The 23,253-nt window shown below is 42.7% G+C and overlaps 1 protein-coding gene across 1 annotated transcript in view; it reads right to left on the minus strand.

The window, feature by feature from the left end:
- Positions 1 to 21,811, minus strand: part of spata17 (spermatogenesis associated 17) — a 58,871-nt gene extending 37,060 nt beyond the window's left edge. Inside the window, exons 1-8 of the mRNA XM_046364498.1 lie at positions 21,567 to 21,811; positions 21,237 to 21,326; positions 20,210 to 20,291; positions 18,918 to 18,968; positions 15,567 to 15,670; positions 9,900 to 10,023; positions 7,715 to 7,924; positions 823 to 971 (exon numbers count right to left, since the gene is read on the minus strand). Coding sequence (XP_046220454.1) covers positions 823 to 971; positions 7,715 to 7,924; positions 9,900 to 10,023; positions 15,567 to 15,670; positions 18,918 to 18,968; positions 20,210 to 20,291; positions 21,237 to 21,326; positions 21,567 to 21,634 — 878 coding nt within the window. The 5' untranslated portion in view covers positions 21,635 to 21,811. The remainder of the gene's footprint in view (positions 1 to 822; positions 972 to 7,714; positions 7,925 to 9,899; positions 10,024 to 15,566; positions 15,671 to 18,917; positions 18,969 to 20,209; positions 20,292 to 21,236; positions 21,327 to 21,566) is intronic.
- Positions 21,812 to 23,253: the final 1,442 nt, after the last annotated feature.

A 23,253-nucleotide genomic window follows, 5' to 3' on the forward strand; every position in this document is an offset into this window, starting at 1 on the left:
GTGACAAGGAGGGTACGCAGGCAAATTCAGTGTGGTCCCTTGAAATGTCTAGTTGAAATGAGTGTGGGTGTTGGCGGCTGGTGGATCAAACAGGGGGTTAATGGCGTTTCTCTTTGCCCACGAACAGACGCACACACAGACAGATACACGCACACGCTCGCACACACATACCGAGAATAATCGGATTCCCACATGAACTATCTGTGGTGTTTCTGTGTGCATAGTGTGTGTGTAGGATCAGGCATTTATATGTGTGTGTGCGTGTGTGTGTGTGTGTGCGTGTGTGTGTGCGCGCTGTGGTAATGGGGTTGTGTATGAATATAGTCTGAATATAACAAAGTGAGCTGGTAATTAAACTACAGAGTTAAACAGCCATTCTAGTCTAAAGTGGGGTGATGATAATCCCCTGTTACACTGTGATTATGTTCTGTTGTGGAAGGAATGTGTTCTGATGCTTCAGATGTTGCTGTTGCTGTAGTGCTGCCGTTGCTGTAGTCCTGCTGTTGCTGTAGAGCTGCAGTTGTACTGTCAGTCTCCCCAAAAGGCTCAGGTGTGAGCCACACACACACACACACACACACACACACACACACACACACACACACACACACACACACACACACACACACACACACACACACACACACACACACACACACACACACACACACACACACACACACACACACACACACAGGAGGTGGATGAAGTCTATTATCCACACACACACACACTGTAAAGCCCTTTTTCATGTGACGAAAAGTACCATATAACTGCTATCCATTAGGACAAAAGGCTGCATCTGTGTTCGTGTGTACTGACATGGTCTCCGTGGTGTGGTGCCTCCATTCTCCAGAGCGTAGCTGGTCCTGGGCCTGCTCCAGGTCAGAGATGGAGGTCTGGACTCTCAGAGACGGCTCGAGACCACGCTGTCTCTGAGCCCACACCTCCGCTGGCCCACGGAACGGACCCTAACACACAGGGGAAAGATGGGAAGCCATTATACAGACACCAGCGGGCATGACAAATACATCCCCAACATTCAAAACATTTTCCATTGATCAAACATGCTGTACTGTAAGTCAGAAGCCCTGCAGTGTTCTTTCCCGGTTTTCATCTGTTCGATATCACTTCTTAATCAGAGGCACGTTTGTCTCTAGTCTCTCCCTCATTCTCTCCCTTTTCTCTGCATCTTTCTCCGTCTCTTTCCCTCTTTCTATTTCTCCAACTCTTTCTATCATTCTCTTTCTTTCTTTCTCCTCTCTCTCTGATCCGTCCCCCCACAGGTAGTTATGGCTTAGCCAATTTAGTCTAATTCCTTCATCTAATTAGTAACTTTCCTTAGTCTTGGACTAGTTTAGTAACTTTCCTTGGTTACTAAAGCTTAGTAACTTTCCTTAGTCTACAGTAACGTTCCTTAGTTTAGTAACTATCTGTAGTATTCCGTATCTTTCCTTAGTAAATTAACTTTCCTTAGTCTACAGTAACTTTCCTTAATCTACAGTAACTTTCCTTAGTTTAGTTTACTAACTTTTCTAGTCTAGTTTAGTACCTTTCCTTAGTCTATTTAAGCAACTTTCCTTAGTGTAGTTAAGTAGCTTTCTTTAGTTTGGCTAAGTAACTTTCCTTTGTGTAGTTTAGTAACTTTCCTTTGTGTAGTTAAGTAGCTTTCTTTATCCTAGTTAAGTAACTTTCCTTCGTCTAGTTAAGTAACTTTCCTTCGTGTAGTTCAGTAACTTTCCTTTGTGTAGTTTAGTAACTTTCCTTCGTCTAGTTAAGTAACTTTTCTATGTGTAGTTTAGTAACTTTCCTTCGTCTAGTTAAGTAACTTTCCTTTGTGTAGTTTAGTAACTTTCCTTCGTCTAGTTAAGTAACTTTCTTTAGTTTGGTTAAGTACCTTTTCTATGTGTAGTTTAGTAACTTTCCTTCGTCTAGTTAAGTAACTTTCTTTAGTTTGGTTAAGTACCTTTTCTATGTGTAGTTTAGTAACTTTCCTTCGTCTAGTTAAGTAACTTTCCTCAGTCTAGTTTAGTAACTTCCCCTTGTCTCCACTAACTTCCCTTAGTCCTGTAACTTCTCTCAATGTGTTTGTGCTGTTCAGTAGCTGTTGTTTAGTGGAGTGACCTTCAGCTTTTGTTGCTGTTGGTTGGTTGGGGAGAGTAGCTAGCAGGGAGCCCCTGTCCTTGGTCCTATCACCACAGGATCAGCACCCTGGCCTGACCAGACCCAAACACTTCCCAAACAACCACCTCCACCTATCCATCACCACTGATGTTATCACACTGGGGACAGGCCTGGACTCACACTACTGGAGAACACACACACCAAGAACACTGGGAAACACAGGGAGGGAAAGAAAGAGGAAGAGAGTGAGGGAGGGAGGGAGGGAGGGAGAGAAGTGGAGAGAAAAAGGGGACAATGAGACAAAGGGAGAGACTGGGAAAGATAAAGGGAAGGGGAGAAGAAGGGAGGGAGATAGAGGTTGGTAGAGGCAGTGGTAGGAAGTAATAGAAAGAGCGTGAGGGGGGAGGAGAAAGAGGGAGAGATAAAGAGAGGGATGAGGCGGAGGGAGGAGAGGAAATGGGGGTGAACCCTGTCCTTAGCGAGGGTAAAACACAGATAAATAATGTAGGCTCATCTCATCCATGGAGCAGTGTTAGACATCCCAGCCTTCTATAATGAATTCCTGTTAGCAAGAGCCAGATGGAGCTGGAGCAGGGTGTGTATAAGAGAGTGTGCGTGCATGTCTCTATGTATATGCGCGCGTGTGTGTGTGTGTGTGTGTGTGTGTGTGTGTGTGTGTGTGTGTGTGTGTGTGTGTGTGTGTGTGTGTGTGTGTGTGTGTGTGTGTGTGTGTGTGTGTGTGTGTGTGTGTGTGTGTGTGTGTGTGTGTGTGTGTGTGTGTGTACCATCTCAGTGCCCGGGGTGAGGGACTCTGGGCTAATAAAAAGAGATGATCCACGCCTCATTTCTGCTCACTTATGTTTTACATTAATAGAAACCAATAATAGGAACCAGTTACCATAAAAGCCTTGGACCGTAAATAACACAAATGGCAAACGCTTCTCATCAAATCTTTCTCACAGCTGGACGAGATGACACGCCGGAATCCAGGGGTACTTAAAGAATTCTTCATCAAGGCTGTTTTAAATGGCGGAGTATTCCCTGGCGGAGGCCTGGTTTGATAGGCTCACTTTAATAGCGGCAGCTTGGGCTGACAGGACCTGCTGATCTGCCTGGATTGGAGGGTCTAAACGTCTTCCAGTGGCCCCGCGAGAGACACGCCGCCATGTTTTAATGATATCATTCTTCTTTAAGGGGAGTTTAAAGAATCATCTCACGGCACCACGCGCCCCCTTTCATCATCCTCACCAGGGGGAGAGCTCCGCCGATAATTTCTATGACACTTTGTTATCCCCATCTCTGGAGCCTGATTGGACCAGTCAGAGGAAGTGAGTGAACACATCTGTTTCCTCTAAGAGGCCTGAGACTTTACAGATATACTGCTATACTAGTAGTAGTAGTACTGTTACTAAGTTCCTAGTAAGTCTTCTATACTAATACTGTTACTAATTCTATACAAATTTTGCCAGAGATAATTTTTTTTGGTTGAGAAGTTTGCATATAACAGATTTATCAAATATCTTAACAAGGAAAGTCTGATATACAAACATCAGTATGGCTTCAGAAAATCTCACTCTCCCCTACATGGCTGTTACTTACTTCATTGACGAAATACAAGAGGCAAATGACCGCAAAGATCATGCATTAGATATTTTTGATATATATTCATTTGATATTTCAGACAACAGCTACGTCACCCATATTCAAGAACAACCCACTCTCAATTCCGAATGACCTAATGGAGGCCCTATGATCTGGAACTCATACTCGCCGGATTCTGCCAAGCTATCCCTGTCGTTGTTTAAAAAGGCACATACTGTCCATCACAGTTCTATACCGCAGTAGCTTGACTGTCTGTTTAGATTTTCTATTCCTTTATCTCTTTTGCATCTAGTTTTTATTTTATAGTTTGTTTGTCCACACTGCGGAATCTGTATGATTTAAGCCCTTTTGGGCTTTTTCCTCTCTTGCACATACGGTTTTTTTTTTTTACTGTTACAAACTGTCCTTCTATTTGTGCAAACAAACTAAACTAGAAAGAATGCTATACTGGTACTAATACTGTTACTATTAGGACTGCTATACTGTTACAACGTTTCTAATATGATTACTATAGTGCTACTAAGTTACTAATGCGATTACTATACTGCTACTAAGTTACTAATATGATTACTATACTGCTACTAAGTTACTAATACGCTTACTATACTGCTACTAAGTTATTAATACGATCACTATACTGCTACTAATACAGTTACTGCTGAGATTGCTATAGCAGTACTAATACTGTTACTAATACGATTACTATAGTGCTACTAAGTTACTAATACGATTACTATACTGCTACTAAGTTACTAATACGATTACTATACTGCTACTAAGTTATTAATACGATTACTATACTGCTACTAGGTTACTAATACGATTACTATACTGCTAATATGTTACTAATCCGATTACTATACTGCTACTAAGTTATTAATACGATTACTATACTGCTACTAGGTTACTAATACGATTACTATACTGCTAATATGTTACTAATCCGATTACTATACTGCTAATATGTTACTAATCCGATTACTATACTGCTACTAATAAGACTGAAATACTGGTACTAATACTGTTACTAATAAGAATGATATACTGGTACTAATACTGTTACTAGTAAGAATGATATACTGGTACTAATACTGTTACTAAAAATAATGATATACTGGTACTAATACTGTTACTAATAAGAATGATATACTGGTACTAATACTGTTACTAGTAAGACTGATATACTGCTACTAAGTTACTAATACGATTACTATAATGCTACTATGTTACTAATACAATTACTATACTGCTACTAAGTTACTAATACGATTACTATACTGCTACTAAGTTACTAATACGATTACTATACTGCTACTAATACTGTTACTGTTAAGATTGCTACAACAGTACTAATAATGTTACTAATTAGAACGATATAGTGATACTAATATTGTTACGAATAAGACTGATATACTGGTACTAATACTGTTACTAGTAAGACTGATATACTGCTACTACTGCTACTACGTTCTGTTATAATCTCCACCCGGCACAGCCAGAAGAGGACTGGCCACCCCACATATGCTCTCTCTAATTCTCTCTTTCTTTCTCTCTCTCGGAGGACCTGAGCCCTAGGACCGTGCCCCAGGACTACCTGCCATGATGGCTCCTTGCTGTCCCCAGTCCACCTGACTGTGCTGCTGCTCCAGTTTCAACTGTTCTGCCTTATTATTATTTGACCATGCTGGTCATTTATGAACATTTGAACATCTTGGTCATGTTCTGTTATAATCTCTACCCGGCACAGCCAGAAGAGGACTGGCCACCCCACATAGCCCGGTTCCTCTCTAGGTTTCTTCCTAGGTTTTGGCCTTTCTAGGGAGTTTTTCCTAGCCACCGTGCTTTTACACCTGCATTGTTTGCTGTTTGGGGTTTTAGGCTGGGTTTCTGTACAGCACTTTGAGATATCAGCTGATGTACGAAGGGCTATATAAATAAATTTGATTTGATTTGATTTACTAATACTGTTACTAGCAAGACTGATATACTGGTACTAATACTGTTACTAATAAGAATGATATACTGGTACTAATAATGTTACTAGTAAGACTGCTATACTGATAGTAAGATACTAAAATGATTACTGTACTGGTACCAATACTGTTATTCATCTAACTAGTGTTTTGCTCGTTACTGCTATACTGTTACTATAACGATACTAATAAGACAACTATACTGGTACTATACTTGTTCTATAACGATACTAATAAGACAACTATACTGGTACTATACTGGTAGTATACTGGTGCTATAATGATACTAATAGGTCAACAATACTGGTACTATACTGGTACTATAATGATACTAATAAGACAACTATACCGGTACTATATACTGGTACTATATTGATACTAATAAGGCACCTTTACTGGAACTATACTGGTACTATAATGATACTAATAAGACAACTATACTGGTACTATAATGATATTAATAAGACAGCTATACTGGCACTATACTGGTACTATAATGGTACTAATAAGACAGCTATACTGTTACTATACTGGTACTATACTGGTACTAATACTGTTACTAGTAAGACTGATATACTGGTACTAATAATGTTACTAGTAAGACTGCTATACTGCTACTAAGTTACTAATCCGATTACTATACTGCTACTAAGTTACTAATCCGATTACTATACTGCCTCTAATACTGTTTCTGCTAAGATTGCTATAACAGTACTAATAATGTTACTAATAAGACTGATATACTGGTACTATAATAATAATAATAATATATGCCATTTAGCAGACGCTTTTATCCAAAGCGACTTACAGTCATGTGTGCATACATTCTACGTATGGGTGGTCCCGGGGATCGAACCCACTACCCTGGCGTTACAAGCGCCATGCTCTACCAACTGAGCTACAGAAGGACCAATACTGTTACTAGTAAGAATGATATACTGCTACTAATACTGTTACTAGTAAGACTGATATACTGCTACTAATACTGTTACTATTAAGACTGAAAGACTGGTACTAATACTGTTACTAATAAGAATGATATACTGGTACTAATAATGTTACTAGTAAGACTGCTATACTGATACTAAGATACTAATTTGATTACTATACTGGTACCACTACTGTTATTAATCTAACTAGTGTTTTGCTCGTTACTGCTATACTGTTACTATAACGATACTAATAAGACAACTATACTGGTACTATAATGATACTAACAAGGCAACTATACTGGTACTATACTGGTACTAATACTGTTACTAGTAAGACTGATATACTGGTACTAATACTGTTACTAGTAAGACTGCTATACTGCTACTAAGTTACTAATACGATTACTATACTGCTACTAATACTGTTACTGCTAAGATTGCTACAACAGTACTAATACTGTTACTAATTAGAACGATATACTGATACTAATATTGTTACCAATAAGACTGATATACTGGTACTAATACTGTTACTAGTAAGACTGATATACTGCTACTAATACTGTTACTAGTAAGACTGATATACTGGTACTAATACTGTTACTAAAAAGACTGATATACCGGTACTAATACTGTTACTAGTAAGAATGATATACTGGTACTAATACTGTGACTAGTAAGACTGATATACTGCTACTAAGTTACTAATACGATTACTATACTGGTACCAATACTGTTACTAATATAACCAGTGTTTTGCTCGTTACTGCTATACTGTTACTATAACTGCTATACTGTTACTAATAAGACAACTATACTGGTACTATAATGATACTAATAAGATAACTATACTGGTACTATACTGGTGCTATAATGATACTAATAAGACAACTATACTGGTACAATAGTGATACTAATAAGACAACTATACTGGTACTATACTGGTACTATAAGGGTACTAATAAGACAACTATACTGGTACTATACTGGTACTTGACTGCTATACTTTACTAATAACACTACTAGACTGGGAATATAGTGCAATGATATTTCTCTTTCCTTTCATTGCTGAGTATGTCTCACCTGTGGTTTCTTGCTGGGAATGGGAGGCAGGGGCTTGGCTCCAAAGGCTCTAGGGACTCCCGGAATGGAGGGGGATGAGGGGCTGGTGTTACCCAGGAGAGAGGCTCTGTCCCTGGGAATGTTTCTGGGTGGCAGGGGTTTGGTCCTCCGGAGCCTCAGCTCCATCTCATCTGGCCTAGGTCTGAATGGAGAGTTGAATACTCCAGGGCACTGCAGAGGCAGAACCGGATAGAGTGAAGGGAAAGACAGGGAATGTACAGTATCGTGTAACCAATGCATTATCTACAAATACAGCATGGGAGAATAAACAGGAACTTTTTTTAACACTTTGCCATACACCAGCCATTACTTACGCTTTACAGTAGTTGTACCAGTTACACTGGACATATGAGGAAAAGAGAGAATTACCCAAGTGATTAAATGTTTTGTAAGAAATGACTGTTTGCTAGTGCGTTAGTGCTGAGCAAGAACAAAAGCCTGCACGCACAGTGTCCCTCCGGGATTAGAGTTGGCCACTCCAGCTATAACTCCGACACAGGGCCAATGTAAATTCACACAGACTAAGAACGTATTGTCCAAGCCTCAGACTTGCATCCCTTCAAATAGAGAGATTGGTCACAGACAGACAGACAGGCCGGGAAATAATAATTATTTCACATCGGACTGATCCACTGCTCTGCTTTAATTAGGAGACCAAAGCTTTGAGGAGCTCTGCTAGCTAACTACTATATATGCTAATAACTTCCTTTTTTAGGCTAGACTAGGAGTGGGACTGTCTTGGTGCTACTACTGTTGCCTGGCCACTGAAGAGGGACAGGGCAGTGTGTGTGTGTGTGTGTGTGTGTGTGTGTGTGTGTGTGTGTGTGTGTGTGTGTGTGTGTGTGTGTGTGTGTGTGTGTGTGTGTGTGTGTGTGTGTGTGTGTGTGTGTGTGTGTGTGTGTGTGTGTGTGTGTGTGTGTGTGTGTGTGTGTGTGTGTGTGTGTTTGCATGTAGCTGCTAGTTCCTGGCCACTGTGGGTAGAGGGACTTGAAGGGTGGTGTAGCATCGCAGCAGGGGGTAACACACTGTGAACCCACCCCGACTGGCCACCGCGCTGCGCTGGGGAAGAGCAATGATGTTGACCCCCTGAACAGGGGAAGTAAATCTATGTCAGAGCGGCCACTTGTGTCCAGCGGAGTGGCTGGCGTTAAGGATGAACTGTGGGAGACCCATCCATTTCCTGGTGACAAGGTCAGACAGTGGAGACGAAAGGAGTCCCGCAAACATATGCACAGCCCACTACCACCCAGAGACACTTAACATTCTCTCTCTCTTCACTCTCATTTTCTTATAGCTATTTCCTTCTACTCTCTCCCTCCCACCGTGTCCACAGCGCAGTGCCACTGAGAGACATTAACTTTTTTTTATACTCTTGCACTTTTTTGTAGATCTCTCTCCCACTCTCTTTCCTTCTCCTCTCTCCCGCCATACGCACAGCCCAGCGCCATTCTCTCGTTCACCATCTCTCTCACAATCAGCCTCTTTTATGCCCCATCTTCAACAGCTTCGGTCAAATGTCACAGTTCCGGTCCTTTTCAAACCAAATGATTCCCGGGCAACGTTTGTCATGACGCCCGTGTGAACATCCCTTTACCGGAGTGGGGGTGATTATGGAAGCAGGACCGGTAAGTGGACAGGCGGACGGACACAGACATCAGAATCTGCTGGAAAGATGATGACGACGAAAAGAGTGTACAGGCACCAAGGAAATGACTACCTGGTGGAGACACACCCACACACATCCACAACCACACACACTGACCAGCAACACACTACTTCATCTTCATTATGAGCACACCGGGGTGCCAGGAGAAAGAGCAGCCGTGTAAACCTCCCACTCAGCAGATACCTACAGCCGCCTACAACATACACACACACACACACACACACACACACACACACACACACACACACACACACACACACACACACACACACACACACACACACACACACACACACACACACACACACACACACACACACACACACACACACACACACACACACACACACGTGCCCCTTAAATTATACATCCCCTTCTCAATTACTGCCAATGCCACCACCGCTAAAAGGAACATGAAGGCTTGTCAGTGGCAGTGGCTGTCCGCATGACTCCCTGAATCCAGTGTGTGTGTGTGTGTACCTGCTTTGTGCTGAGTAGGAAGTGCATCCTCTGAGCCTGGACAGTCTTCTCCTGCTCCTCTCTCTCCATGGTCATACGCTCCCTCTCTCTCCTCTGGAACTCTGAAAACTCCTCCAGATCCCTCCTACACACACACACACACACACACACACACACACACACACACACACACACACACACACACACACACACACACACACACACACACACACACACACACACACACACACACACACACACACACACACACACACACACACACACACAGAAAATATTGCTTGCAGTTTGTTTAGTGACCATTTACCCGCTTGAGTGTGTGTGTGTTTTGTGTGTGTGTGTGCGTGCGTGCATGCGCAGATGTGTGTGAGGGAGAAAGACTGAGTACACAGTGATCAGGGATCAGGGACTTTCTTGCTACAAGTGAATCCCTGATCTCTCCTCTAGCAGGAAACACATGCTTAATGACTCCAATCAGGGCTGAGAGAGAGAGAGAGGGGGGCCGGGGGGAGAGTAAGAGAGAGAGAGAGAGAGAGAGAGAGGGAGGGAGAGGGGTAGAGAGAGTAAGAGAAAGGGAGGGAGAGACAGGGAGGGAGCGAGAGAGATGAAGAGAGAGAGAGAGTGAAGCCTTCAGTGTGCCAGGCCGTGGGATGATGAATATATTCCATCAGTATAGCCAGGGCGCTCCATGACATCTGCTATCCGAGCTGTCTAAATGGGACACATTAAAAGCCCATACGCAATCTCATTTTACAATCACACACTGTTACTGTGTGGGGTAATAACTTAAGGGGAATCGGAAACAATTACTAAAACATACACACGCGCGCACGCAAACACAACGCACAGCGCAGTCAAACAGGCGCACACACAAAACGGACATGACAATGCGCGCCCACACACACGCAAACGCACAAAGACATTAGACTAAAAGAAAAGCCCATCCAATTCATCAGAAAGCGAGAGAAAAAAAGGTAACCATTGCTCATCAGGCTTTCGTTCCCAAGCTGCTCTCAGTTTTCAATTATGTGCTCACAAAGGAGAATATTCATACCGTCCTAACGTAAGGTTACACACACCGCCGTATTGACATTTAAAAATCACCACCATTTCCCTGTGCGTCGCAGCATTTTCATTCCTCCCTCCACACAAGATTAAATGACAAAATAAATGAAATATGCAGAGTAGCGTGGCCCCCATTTGGCCACCTGGTGAAGGGGAAATTGCTTATTAATGTGAAAAGATGAAGTTGTGGGACAGTCTGTTTCAGGTTTCTCTCCCCTCTCTTTTTCCGCCGTCTCCGGCCACCGGTGTGTGTGTGTTTGTGTGTGTGTGTGTGTGTGTGTGTGTGCGTGCATCGCTGTATGCTGGTGGCTGTGTCGGTGACCTTTGTCTCCCTATATCCCAGGTTTATTATTAATTGCGGTGTAGTGGACAAAAGCCAAACAGATTTGTAACGGCTGAAGGGACCTCGATCTGTGTCACGGCTGAGCAGGAGAACATACAACCCTCATTACTTCTGATGGTCATGGGGATGTGGGTGGGGGGGGGTTGGGAGGAGCACGGGAGCAGCCCAACACGCGTGACCTTTCCGTGTCCTCAACACTCAACTCACACAGGAGAGAAGTTCAGTCAAAGCTGGGCGGAAGTTCGGCGGAACACTTTTCTAGGGGTTGACCTCTCTTTTAGGAAAGTTGTCACGTGCTCAACTTAAACTGTCAAAGCACATTAATGATAGTTAGCAATTAAGGAAAGCAAAATCAGATAGGAGAGAAATATTACAGTGGTCAGAGTCTACAATAACGTAGTTGTACTAGATGTTCTAGATATTTGTGATAGAATCTTACAAATCTGTCTTTTATGAGAATTTGTACTTGTCTGTTAGACATTGTTAATCTTTGTTTTTGTATGTCTTGTGTACGTGTCGAGACTGTTAAATCTGCTTTAAATAAAGCTTGACGTGATTTGATGAAACGGGGAACATTTTCATTGTAAAATCATATAGGCCTCTTCGTATATGTATATAAATGACAAAGCATGTAAACAAAAAACAGGTAATTAAATATAACATATGAGTATACATACAACTAATTTACAAAATACTGCTAACAACATTTAACCTGTTTAAGGGGTCCAATAGGATGTCTACTTCAATGAAAACATTTCTAAATCAACAGTGTTGGATCCGTATTGGAACACAAATCTCCTTTTCATGTTGTACACGTGAACTGTCAGATCCCAGCAGCTGTTCTGTTGCCCCTGTTGAAACTATGACGATGATGACAGTGTATTACAGGATAAAAGACATGCATACGGCTGCTTTACCTATATTTAAAATCTTGGGGCATAGAGCTGGGTACGGGTAGAGTGGGGTGATGGGGAGATCATAGCCTGGTACATTGTAGGGTAGCGGGGTAGGGTAGCAGGCCGGCCCGTCCAGCCTCCAGGCCAACACCGGAGCAGCTAATTGGCTCTCCTAAATATTTAATGACTGTACAAGCCGATTGGCTGTTTTAATTGTTCCAATTAAATAATTCAATAGCTGGCAGGGAGGGAATATTCAGCAGTCCATTAACTTCCAGTGTCTGACTTGATATATTGTCCTCTAACCTATGACCTCTAATAGAGCAGGCCTCAACCCTGACCAACCTTTAACCCTACCACAGCAGAGGACACACAACATCATCACCATCAACAGGACAAGTTTACTACAATTATATACAATTATATAGAATCCCAAACCAGAAGTTAACCAGGTTTGTTTATTCAACAGATTCCCTCCTGTAACAAGAAGAAACAGAGGATTTCCAGGATGAGGTGTCAACTTCAACAAAAATACCAAACCCCCCAAAAAACTGAAAAAACACAAAAAAGTGATGACAACCAAAAGCAATATTTTTTTCATCACTTTCCTTCCTGTAAGCGAGGTACTTCCTAACGAGTCAGTGACTGAACTGGAGAGCAACAGACTTTTCACACGGAGACAAAAACCCTCCAATCAAAGCCAGTGTGTATGTGACCTCCTCTACACCCCTGGTGTAGAGTCAGGAAGTGTGTATGAGCTAACTGGAGGACCGGTCCTCCCAGATCTCCTTTCATGGATGTCCTTGAGCCGAGAACCGGGACGCCACACAGAGAGTAAACTCCCTCAGCCTCACCACTCCGAGTCCATAAATTTCCCTCAGTCCGCGATGAGTTAAAAGATTTTGCCACGTTAGAACATTACAGAGAGAATTTATCTGATTATGGCAGTAATAATTACCCAGCTGTTTATTGCAGATAGAATAATAATTCATGCAGGCAACAGGCCGTGGTGGCAATGACACTCCGCATTTAGTAAATATGCAAACGGCTCCCTCCTAATTGCCCAGGCTCGCAGGATGCCCTTATTAAGCAGCACAACTTTAAGTGTCTTCCTGACAAGTGATAAATTGTTGTGTTGCACCAACTCTAGTCGCTTGAATTACAGTGGTGCCGAGAGGTCCTGACTTCATTAGGCTATGCAGGAGGGGACAGCTCCATGAAGATGGACACGCTAACATGGTGAACCCCGGCCAGGGGGAGAGCGGGAAGGAGGGAGAGAGAGAGCGCGTCGGGCGGTGCGGTTAATGAAATGACACAGATGGTTTTGTATGGGGAGATCCGTCAGTGAGGAGCAGGAAAAAAAAAAGAGAGAGAGAGAGAGAGAGAGAGAGAGAGAGAGAGAGAGAGAGAGAGAGAGAGAGAGAGAGAGAGAGAGAGAGAGAGAGAGAGAGAGAGAGAGATGGTCCTCCCGTCGGGCCGTCTCCCGTCATTGGCATGCCAGGCCAGTCGGCCTGCACTAAATGGGAGCCATTAGTAAAACTTTGAATAATTTATGCAGCGGACAGACAGAGGGGTGGAGGGATGGTGGGAGGGAGGGAGAGGCGGATTAAAAAGCGAACCTTTGCGGGGTGAGTGATCGGGCAGTGTGAGATCCGAGGGGCCCTGGCGAACACAGAAAGGATATTTTAAATAAACGTGGCGCTGCGTTAATTGATCGCGCCCCAGAAGCACTAAATAAACAAGTGATTAACTGGCGAGAGGACGACCTCTCCATGGAGAAGAGCAGGCAGAGAGGAGGGGCTCAATGGCCGTGTGTGTGTGTGTGTGTGTGTGTGTGTGTGTGTGTGTGTGTGTGTGTGTGTGTGTGTGTGTGTGTGTGTGTGTGTGTGTGTGTGTGTGTGTGTGTGTGTGTGTGTGTGTGTGTGTGTGTGTGTGTGTGTGTGTGTGTGTGTGTCTGGGAATGATAGACAGGAAAACATTGAGATGGCAACATTGTCCTGACTCTCACCGATATCTCCCACATTACCCACAACCATCTCATCCACTCTCATCCACTCTCACCCACAGCCAGTTTATCACAACACATAGTCTGCCTCCCAACAACCTATCTGGTCTATGAATCAGATCATATTTGGCCTATGAGTCCAGATAAATACTGGTAAATACCAAGGCTGAATATAGGGGAACGGGCCTAATTGAAATCTCTACGTATTTGGCCATTTTGTGTGTCCTATACCTTAAACGGTGGAAGCAGGCTTCCAGGTTAAACGTCACAACTGTCACCTATCTGGTGTTTGTGTTACCCTCTCAACACCACAGAACCACTGTGTTTGAGGACTAACAAATGCTCATAAAGATGACAGGTGACGTGTGGGTTGTCGTGCTAGAATCTTACAGAGACGTCATGAAAATGCAAATGTACCCAGGTTCTATGGTAACCATCATGTCCCTGGCTATCCCGCTGCACACATACCAGTATAACCTAGGTCTGCTGTAGCTGTGCAGGTGTCTGAGGTGACACAACTCAGAGGTGACAAACCTCATTACTTCTCACCAGGCCTGCCTACCTCTGGAGGGAGGGGGGAGTCAGTGATCCGACGAGCACTTAACAAATTTACATTTAATTTTAGCTGAAGCCTTAAGATATTTTTACCCCCCCCCCCACGAAAATATATTAGCGACATAAAAAATGTGACTTAAACGTACATTTTTTTATTTTATTTTTTTACTGTATAAAATAAACGATGGCATCTTTTTCGGCCCCTGGAGCCTAGCATGTTTTATTAATGACAGAGCTCTCGCTGAAAAAAAATCACAGGCACATTTTATTTATTTATTTCTACACGTCGTTCGCTGGCCACCCAAGGCACTTCTGAATACTTTATTTTCTCCTTCAGGTTACCGGTACACATGTATAGCGATCATACTCTCCGCCTCTAGATTAATCAGATCAATTCATCTCTGCCCAAGCACCCAGAGTGAATTCCCGTTAAGCATAAAGTCTGCTCCATGTTAACTAATAGGAGTCTCTTGGTGCCACGATACACATTAACATAACACCCAGACCTTCTCAGACTTTCTTTCACACCACAAAGACTGGCCAATAGGAAGAGTGATGTAGCACTCTGTAAAGAAAACACATCTACTCCAATACCCTACAACTTATCCTCCGAAATAAATATACAAACTGGAATAATGAATACATAATTGGGTATGTACTGAATCAACTGAAAAAGGGATAGAGAACTCACCAGAGACATTTGTATAGTACATAGCTCGACACAGACTATTTATCTCTGTTAATATCTCTGGTATGTTACCTACTATCGACTATAGGCTTCTATCAGTCCTCTTAATGTATAGTACCTAATCTGTTTGTTTTTGCGGGCCAGTCCCTCCATGTATCGCTTGCGTGCGTAGTAGTTATGGCTGTATTTCCTCACGCAGTAACCTCTCCACCTCTGCTGTATCTGTCCGAGAAAAACACAGCAACACACATCTATAGTTAACTTAACAATCCACCAGTTAGATGGGATCACTACAGCGGTTGATCTTCAAAAAAACATGTATTTTTTATTTTTTATCAAATACAACTTTATGCAAACTGGACTGGCAACACTTGCTTTAGAGGTCCCTTGTATTTATGTCAGTTTGACTTGACGCACACACACACGTACGCATGCACGGTATGGACGCAAACACGCAAACACCCACACACAACGAGTGTGCCCCTAAGCTGGGGCCAGATCTCTAAACAGAGGGGAGTGGATGTCCTTCACTCTAATTAAAAGATTAAACAATAGCAGGTAGAAGAATTATCAGAAGAGGGGAGCCAGGAGAAAAATAAATAAGACCAAAATGAGAATTGCGATTGATCCGCAGTCAATAGATCATTGTAAATAAAGTCATTGCCCGGCTCGCAACTCAAAGTTCTTGTTGACCTTTTTTTGACTAGTGAAATCAATGATGCATATTGGCCGGGTTAAATCTAATCAAAAGTCTCGGGCCTCTTGTAAACACTGTTTTCTATTAACGTGCTAATACATTAGCCTCCGCTAGAGCGACGATGATAAAGACATCGGAGGAAGAGGAAGAAAAAGGACTAGAATAAAAATTGATTGAAAAGGAAGTGCCACAAGGGGATTCAGAGATGATTGTATCTTTTTTTCTGGTCAATGAGAGGCGGTGGGTGGATATGTCCTTCACACACACACACACACACACACACACACACACACACACACACACACACACACACACACACACACACACACACACACACACACACACACACACACACACACACACACACACACACACACACACACACACACACACACACACAGAGTGAGAGACTGAGTTTATCACACACAACATACTCTGCGCTGGTCCAAAGTTTACTACACTTGTGCATGCAGCTTTTTCAGTGGGCCCTTTTAAAAATTGTGTCTACACTCCGGTGGGTTGGACACACGACCCCACATTTTCAATGTAGATGATTCGAAAACAGCATCTCAGTAAACATGATTGTACAACATGTTGGTGTAACTGTCGCCTGTTTCTTCTAGATCCCCCTCATCAGTTGGTGGGCTGGTGATTCACTGCATTGATTCGACCAGGTTTAAACCCGACTTCATCGTGATGTAAGAAGGTGGAGAAGAAAACAAGTCAAATATGAGAGTTGCTCATATGGTCAGCAGTGTACAGTACATGTAAGTTTAAATCTTCCCACTTACAAATACAATCGTGTAGTTACGTAAAACATGTTTTTTTTTTTAAGAAATGAATATAAATCAAAACCAAAACATTAGCACGAGGCCCTATTTGTTTCATTTGAGGATAACATTTTGTATAATTTGAATGACACACGTACACACACACGAGTGCACGCACACACACTTAGGCCTTTCAAGACCCCCCAGCATTTTACAACAACCATTTTTACAATAATCCTTCCTTTTTAAAAATGTTTTATTTGATCAGATTTTGACATCCATTCAGATTCCTGAACGTATGACATGTTTTACAGGAGTAGTAAAGCAGGTCTATCCTGCTGCGAAGCTTCTGTTCTCTTCTAAGTGCCGACATGACCTTTAACCTTTGGCCCCGTGACCTCAGGCACTTGGTCAGACCCAGATGGCTGCATGTAACATGAGCCTGACTAAAACACTGGGCCTGGACTTCTTTATGTGTTTGGATAACTGTCTGTCATAAAACTTTTCCTCAAATTTCAGTGGTTTCAGCGAATGTCCAAACAACTCACTGGTAATATGCCCTTGTTCAATAAAGCATAGAATTTTGTGGGCTTATAAAAAAATCTTTAACAATTTCACTTGGGGTGGAAAAGAGCGGCTATATGGAATTGTAAAATATAAGGTTTCAATGCGATATCCTCGCATAAAAGTGCCAAAGCGTCACTCAAATGCAAAGGCTTTTGATTTATAGGTTGTGTGGTAGGAGTTGTTAAACTGGTCAAATGGGACTTATGACGATATGGGCCGTGACAGAGAGATCTGCTCTAGAGGAAAAGCCAGCAGAAAAGTTTTTAAATCAGATATTTGTCACAGCTTAGCTTAAAATGCTAATAATAAGGTTTAACATGCTAACTTCTCTCCTGACTGGTTTAGCATAACTGACTACAACTATTCCATTTAGTTTCAACAAAAATGCCTGTGCAAAAGGGTATAATATAATTTCAGAGATTTTTCTGCCATTGAAATCCTTGGTCCTAAGTGTTCTTTTGGGTCGCCCAAGTCCAAACAGTGTTAATTCATTTTCGGGATGGAAAAATGCTTTCAACATTAACTTAAACGACTGAAACCACATATAAAGTATGTAGAAAAGATAATTGCCCTATATATTTTTTAAGAATATAATCTTTGATAAGTAACAATTACCAAGATAAAAGCTAAACAGTCAGGGACAATTGAAAATTCCAAAAACAATGAATTTAGCAGTATAGATTTTCTTATTATGTTTGAGCAAAATAACACATAATTGCTGGAAATAAGCTTGAAAGCCACAACATTTTCTCTCAGCTGCATGGCAAAATAGAATTGCAGGAAATTTGCTTTAAACCTTCTCAAATTTGTCTCAGCTTAATGGTAGACTTGCCAAGGCTCCCATACAGTCACGCAGTATCTGTGGTTGTGCACAAGTTCGCTTCACAGCGTGGTAAGCAGGGCACCAAAACAGCAGAGAAGTTGAGCCCCGGGCTTTGACGCTCTTAGTTGTTTGCGTAAATTGACCCACTATACCGTTTACTTTCTGCATCTACGTCAAAATCGCTGAGTCTACCTTTAGTAGAGAAATGTGTCGAATTGCAGTGAATCGGCTCAAAAATGCTAAAATGTCGCAGCACCGCTAAAATGGAGGTGTCCAAAATGTTCTCTTAAGATTCAGCAGCGCTGACGGGACGACCACGTCCCCTGCCACGCCCCTGTCACGCCCACCACCGAAGACCCTTTTTGATCCGGAAAAAGACCTGAATTTAATTTAAATAGGATTGTCTGATCAAAACTGCGTATTAAAATCTAGACTAAATGTAAGAAGAATTTTGCCCATCCAATGCAAATGAATACTGATAACATTCCATTAGAATCAATGGGACAGAGACACTGGTGGTAAAATGAAGCAGCACTGCAGAACTATTCGTGGGGATCACATTGTGAGACCAGGGGACTCTCCATTTGCTAAAACAGACAGTGTGATATTTACCCTGACGGACATCTCGTGGTAGAAATTCATCTTCATGATAAAATATGCGGCCTGGGAACAAAAGGAGAGACAGCGTTACATCTCTATCGCCTTATCCAGGCTCTCTGATCTGTCCTGAGAAGCCCGGAGATAAAGAAGTCTTTATACCTTATACATAATAAGTCTCATAGACACCACGGAGAGAGAGAGAGAGAGAGAGAGAGGGAGAGGGAGAGAGAGAGAGGGAGGGAGGGAAAGAGTGTGTGTGCGTGCACATGCAAGCTTGTGTCTGTGTGTGTGTGTGTCGAGGGAGAGGGAGGTATAAGTCAGACTTTGTATTGAGGGGACGGGGCTCCTCTCTTAATACATAATGCAGACAAGGCCAAGAAAATGTATGGTAGTCAAGCTGGAAGCTAATGGAGATGTATGATGGTCCAGCGCTCTCCGCTGGGTTTGATAACCAATGACGCTCAAGCCAGGATAGACTAACAAAGGCCAGAATATTCACACGGCTCGCCTCACGCCTCGTTCCACTGTGCCCAGACCGCTGGGGGCACATTGACAGGAGCAAACTTGAGAGAACTATATAAAAGGAATTCATATCTCAAACATGTCTCTTTTTAATAACGACATAAGAAAGAGGGAACGCTCAGGGAGGAAGACAAAGACGTGAAAGACGAGAGGAAGTTTGGCCTAATGCGGAGATGAGAGTTCAGAGGGAAAAATAAGGGTGTTGGTTTTGAGTCATGTGTAATAACTCATAAAACGTTGTTTTGGTAATTTTGAGAGATTCAATGAGATTCTGTTTTTTTTTTTCAGATACTGTGTGTGTCTGGTGACATGTCCTTTACCTAACATTAAATCAGGGTTTATCCCCAGATTCCAGCTTGTGAAAGCTTCCCAAATGTGCCTGGCAGTTATGCTTTACCAAACAGTCAATTTAGGAGGTGATAAATAGCTGTTGTGATTTGTTTACAAAACTCAATCCAGAGAAAATTATTCGTGAGAGCAGTGGGGATTGGATTTTGTATCAACAATCTGTTCAATTAAGAAGCAGTTGGAGCTAATCTAAACCCTCCCACCATCCCTCCCTCTTTACCCTCTTCCTCTCTCGTTTATGCATTCCAGAAGCGAAAGAGCCGCAATTCCATACCATATGACTTCGTATTCCTAAGTGCTAATTTCCAAATGTGTAATAGGTGAATTATGTGTCTTCAGGTCAGAGTTGCGGCTTCTGAATATAGCAATTGAATTTTAATGTATGCTATCATAACATAATCAATATATCCGTAGCATTTCAGCGGCTAACGTACCTTCACCATTTGTCTGAAATGTGCCCTTGCTGTGAATCCTCGCCATATCTTCTGAATAATGGTGGCCTTCCTGTGTAGGTGACTGGGAGAAATGGTCATGAAAACATATGCTTTTACAAAGAAGAAATAGGGAGAGATGAATGCATTGGTATAAGACAATATGGGATATACTATGTACAGTATGTGGACTAGTATTTCGACTTGCCGATAATCTGCAGAAAAAAAGGAAAGGGAAAGAAACATGTCAAAATCTGTATTTTGGTTGAGTTGAAAGGTCACGATAAGAGATAGTCCACCCCCCTGCACACAGGACAATGCACAGCAACCTTTACTTAAGGCTTTTCAATTATGTCCAGCGATCATGGCTCCCAGAGCAAGCGGACATTTGTATTCATCATCAAACATACTCTAAATACAAGTCTACTGCGATTCCAGCCTCAACGAGGCCATCAATTTCCAAAAGGCCATTTATATGCCCAGAAAATCAATGCTTATAGGGGGGATATGGTAACCCGGGAGTTGCACTTAAGAAGCTCAAAATGTGGCTAATTAGCCACTTAACACATTGATCAATTAACTAAAGTAATCTGAATTAACCTGCAGTCTGGAGGTTTGTCAGCTGACCCTGCAAAATGGTGTTAGGGTCACAGTACAAGGCAGAGAGTGGAATAGGCCTTTATTTCCCTCAGCCATTTGCACAGCTCTATAACACCAAGAGGGGGTCATTTCATACTGTAAAGTGATCATTTAGGTTTTGGGGGGTGGGGGTTCTTCTCAGGGTAATACAGCTGAAGGTCAATTTTTATTTTGGGGTGAAGAAAAGGTGCAGTGTTTTGATAAAGAATACTACAACTTAGGTGCGTATTCATTCTTTGAAATTGCACGCGTAATAATATGTATAGTTCGGGGGATGAAATTAGGAGTTTGTGTTATAATTATTGTTACAATGTCAAAGTTAATTTATGTACAAGGAAAAACCCTTTTGCAACAAAATGAGCTATTTTTAACTCCCACACGCATCTCTTACCTGAGGTAGGCCCGCACCTGGCATCCCCTGAACCAACTCTGTATTAGGATGGCTGCTTCGTTCTCTCTCTGTCTGTTCTCCTCGGCTATCCTAGACTCACGCCAACACAGCAAATGCAGAAATGTACGAGCATGCATGGTTCAACCAAGTCAGATGTCAGATGTTGTTGCTGTCAGCAAAGCTGCTTGACTAGCTAGCTACCGGTACAGTAGTAGCTACTAGCCCCCTACTCCCCCCCTCTCAACTTTAAAACAGTTAGGCCAGGCACTGTTAGAAATAGTTCACCGTGTTGGTGACATGTGCATGCTGCAACTGCTGCATGAACGTTACCTGTTTCTGGTAAAATATTCTTCTTTAATTCGTTCGATCTCATTCTGCAACCTGATCAAACTAGCCATGCTCTCTCCGGACCGAGACGCAAGAGTTTACGCGTTCCCTTGACAACGAGAGAGACAACCGTGTTTCCTTATTCGTTTTGCTCGTCTCTACTATGGGGGTGGGAAAGTTATGGGCACCGGGCGATTGTCAAATGTTTTTCTCTTCTCGACAGAGGCCAACTTGTAAGGTAGTCTGGCCGTTGTTTGGCTGAATAAGCACAGGAAGAAAAAACTTTCGTGGACCTGTGTATTACTAGAGGACGCTGTTGTGTGTGCATTTATTTTTCCACCCTTGCAATTTGCTCTGACTTGTAGCCTTTGCCCAGTGAATTGTATCAGATGGGGGGAAGTGCATTTGAACGTTATATGAAAATGATAGTCATCTATTATCTGAATATTGCAAGCATTGTGTAGGTTACCTGTGTTTTTCAAATAATATGTTTTATCAATTATATTTACCGCAAGAAAAATGAAGGTAAATTGATGGATTATTTACTGTATCTGACTTAAATTACTAACATAATACTATATTATTATATAATAGCTATATTTACCTGCTGTGAGAAAGTAACATGTCACATGGCAAAGGAAGGTGCTGGACAACATCTTTTAGATGAAGTCAGGTGTTTTACTTAGGTCTACAGCATGGTGATAGCGGTAGGCAGTTCAATTGACATTTTACAAAATGGATCCAGAAAAATAAGATGCATAAGAACAGCTGGAATACAAACTTTCTAACAAAACACTCTTTAGTGAACTTCAACTATTTGCCATTGAGCTGCCTGCCTCACAACAAGCATTTAGGCCAACACTGAAAATGGAGGACTGCAGGCAGGTACGAAGTCATACTTATTCTGTTCTCTACAGTCTGTCAGTGCTCTGACGGTTTTCAATCACCACATTGAGCCACTGAACATCTACCTCTGTGGAGAGCGCCTCTTCTTGGTCACGTTCCCCTTCTCTCCTCTCTCTCTCTCTCTCTCTCTCTCTCGGCTCCACTCTCTTTCCCTCGTTTTAAATGCTGACAGATCCCAGGATGCAGAATGTCGGAGTGACGATTGATCTGTCAGTGCTCACCAACTCTCAGCCTGCTCCCATCCCGACGTTATCGCCCCTCATCACAGAGTTATCAGTTTATTCTTCCCCCCCTTTCCATCCCTCCCTCCCCTCTTTCCCTCCTATCCACACGTCAAATATTCTGCCTTGGCAATAGAGGCAAGGTGTCCATCCGACAGCTTCCTCCCTCACTCCCTCCCTCCCTCCCTTCCTGCAACACAGATAACCAGCGAGGACGGGCTCAGCAAGCGGAAAGACGCAGGCCAATTTGCTGTCCCTCCACTGTGGTGCTGGCCGGTAGAGTTATGGGGAGAAGGGTGACCCCATGGCAGCCAGGCCCATCCATCGGGGGCTGCGGTGGGCTGGCCACCCTGGTAATTGCCCTGGAAGTGTTGTTTTGACAAGGCAGACGGGTGTAAGCCATCACTCCTGGCGCACGTTGATGAGGTGTCACCTGGAGAGGCTGTGGAGAGGCAGGCTGTTTACACGGCGCCAGGTGACCCACTTCTGCCCAGATTGAGACCGCCGGAGATGCAGACACACACCTCAACACCTCCCCAAACAGTGTGAATACAGCCATGTGC

The sequence above is a fragment of the Oncorhynchus gorbuscha genome, linkage group LG10 (assembly GCF_021184085.1).
Source record: "Oncorhynchus gorbuscha isolate QuinsamMale2020 ecotype Even-year linkage group LG10, OgorEven_v1.0, whole genome shotgun sequence".
NCBI lineage: Eukaryota > Metazoa > Chordata > Actinopteri > Salmoniformes > Salmonidae > Oncorhynchus > Oncorhynchus gorbuscha.